The 2,643-nt window shown below is 58.7% G+C and overlaps 1 protein-coding gene across 1 annotated transcript in view; it reads left to right on the top strand.

Moving 5' to 3' along the window:
* LOC104541806 (proto-oncogene vav-like) overlaps window positions 1–2,643 on the top strand; it is a gene marked incomplete at both ends in the record, with an annotated part of 6,259 nt that overhangs the window by 3,261 nt on the left and 355 nt on the right. The window contains 6 exons of the mRNA XM_010185946.1: window positions 373–463; window positions 519–561; window positions 676–812; window positions 1,809–1,874; window positions 2,014–2,045; window positions 2,574–2,632. Coding sequence (XP_010184248.1) covers window positions 373–463; window positions 519–561; window positions 676–812; window positions 1,809–1,874; window positions 2,014–2,045; window positions 2,574–2,632 — 428 coding nt within the window. The remainder of the gene's footprint in view (window positions 1–372; window positions 464–518; window positions 562–675; window positions 813–1,808; window positions 1,875–2,013; window positions 2,046–2,573; window positions 2,633–2,643) is intronic.

Consider the following 2,643-nt stretch of genomic DNA (forward strand, 5'->3'; position numbering starts at 1 on the left):
GCGCCAGCCGCTGCCGGGCTCCCGCGAACAAGGAATGTCTGGGGCGGCTGGGGACCTGCGGCCGGGTCGGCTCTGGTGAGAGGCATCATGGGATAGTGGGGTCGTGGAGCATCATGGGATGGGGAGTGGGGCACTGTGGGATGGAGGAGAGGGGCATTGTAGGATCCAATATGGCCAACATGGAGCAGGGCATTGTGGGATACAAGGTGGCTGGTACAAAGCAAGGCATTGTGGGATAGGGATGGCCAAGGTGGTGCCGGCCATGATGGGATACACTCATGAGGACCACCCAGCCCTAATTAGCAGTGGGTGTTAATCAAGGCAGACATTAAATACCCCCAACTAACGAGCGTTTACTCTTCCACTCCACAGATTCGGGCTCTGGCGCGAGGAAGGTAACAACGAAATGGGTCAAAATGGGCTGAAATGCCTTGAACTTAGGAGTGGGGAGACCCCAGTGGGGGTCAGGTCCCCCCCTAACCCCTCCTGGGACTAATTGAGGTCTCATTACTCCCCAGACCAAGTCGCAACGGCCGGGCCCTGAGAAGAAACGAGACCTGGGTGAGGACAAAGTTACAGGGCCGGATGCCCGGGTCCACATTTCTGGGGGGCAGAGGGGGTGCCCATGCCATGGACTTTTGGGTTCACCCACCCCATCGTGTGTCCCCCATCCAGGGCTGCCCAAGATGGAGGCGAGCCAGTCCTATAGCGGCATCCCCCCACCGCCGGGGGCCTTGGGTCCTGCCCTACGCCTCAGCCCTGGGGACGTCGTGGAGGTCACCGTGGCCGAGGCCGAGCAGCTCTGGTGGCAGGTGGGGACGGGGACCCTCCTGGTCATGCTGGGGTGGACCTCTGCTATGGGGCAAACCACTATGGCCATACTGGGATGGACCTCTGCTATGGGGCAAACCATTATGGTCATACTGGGATGGACTTCTGCTATGGGGCAAACCACTATGGTCATACTGGGATGGACCTCTGCTGTGGGGCAGAGCACTATGGCCATACTGGGATGGACCTCTGCTATGGGGCAAACCATTATGGTCATACTGGGATGGACTTCTGCTATGGGGCAAACCACTATGGTCATACTGGGATGGACCTCTGCTATGGGGCAAACCACTATGGTCATACTGGGATGGACCTCTGCTATGGGGCAAACCACTATGGTCATACTGGGATGGACCTCTGCTATGGGGCAAACCACTATGGTCATACTGGGATGGACCTCTGCTATGGGGCAAACCACTATGGTCATACTGGGATGGACCTCTGCTATGGGGCAAACCACTATGGTCATACTGGGATGGACCTCTGCTATGGGGCAAACCACTATGGTCATACTGGGATGGACCTCTGCTATGGGGCAAACCACTATGGTCATACTGGGATGGACCTCTGCTATGGGGCAGAGCACTATGGTCATACTGGGATGGACCTCTGCTATGGGGCAGAGCACTATGGTCATACTGGGATGGACCTCTGCTATGGGGCAAACCATTATGGTCATACTGGAATGGACCTCTGCTATGGGGCAAACCATTATGGTCATACTGAAATGGACCTTTGCTATGGGGCAAACCATTATGGTCATACTGGGATGGACCTCTGCTATGGGGCAAACCATTATGGTCATACTGGGATGGACCTCTATGTGGCAGATCATACTGGTCCCCTCAACCAGGTTGGACCCCCACTATGGGGCTGGACCCCCATGGCCAGACGGGACCCCTGTGGTCCTTCCAGCCTCATGGGGGGCAAGGGGACCCCTCTGATCCCCCCCTGACCCCATGGTCCTTCATCCCCAGGGCAGGAACGTGGCCAACGGTGACCTGGGCTGGTTCCCTTGCACCGCCGTGAGACCCTTCATCTGCGTGAGTACGGGGATCCCAAAACATCCCCGGGAGCCCCTGATGTCCTCAAGATGTTTGGGGTGTCTATGGGATATAGGGGGGTCTCAGAGAAGTCCCCTTCTGTCCCCCCTTGACCCCCAACTCTGCTTCTCTTTCCCAGGTGCCGTTGCCAGATCTCTCCGTCTACCCCTGGTTGGTGTTGGGGGTCCTCACTAGGGCACCCCAAATCCTTCCCCAGGGTCACCCTGTGTCCCCCAGGACCCCACAAATCATCTCCTGGGGTCCTGTCCTTCCTGGGGTCACACCTAAACTCCCCTTAAGGTCACCCCATCCTTCCTGGAGTCACCCCATAGCTCCCTGAGCCCCCCAAAATCCCTCCTGTGGTTCCCCATCCCTCCTTGGGGTCACCCCAAATCCTCCTCTCAGCTCTCCATCCTTCCAGGACCCCCCCCAAATCCTTCCTCAGGGTCACCCCCTAGGCACCAGAGCCCCCCAAATCTTCTTCTGAGCCCCACATCTTTCCTGTTATCACCCCACAGCTCCAGAGCCTCCCCCAAATCCTTCCCCAAGGCCCCCAACCCTCCTGGTGTCTTCCCCAAATCCTTCATCCAGGTTGCCCCATAGCCCCCCCAGCTCCCCCTTCCCTCCCCACATTGCCCCAAGAGGGGCAGGGGATGGCAGTTTGGGGGCCTCAGGACCTCCCAACCCCATCACCCCCAGGTACGCCGGTCCCATGGAGCGAGGGGAAGCTGAGCAGCTCCTGATGCCCCGCTCCGACGGCACCCTACTG

Source organism: Mesitornis unicolor, unplaced genomic scaffold (genome assembly GCF_000695765.1).
Source record: "Mesitornis unicolor isolate BGI_N332 unplaced genomic scaffold, ASM69576v1 scaffold16966, whole genome shotgun sequence".
Classification (NCBI taxonomy): Eukaryota; Metazoa; Chordata; class Aves; order Mesitornithiformes; family Mesitornithidae; genus Mesitornis; species Mesitornis unicolor.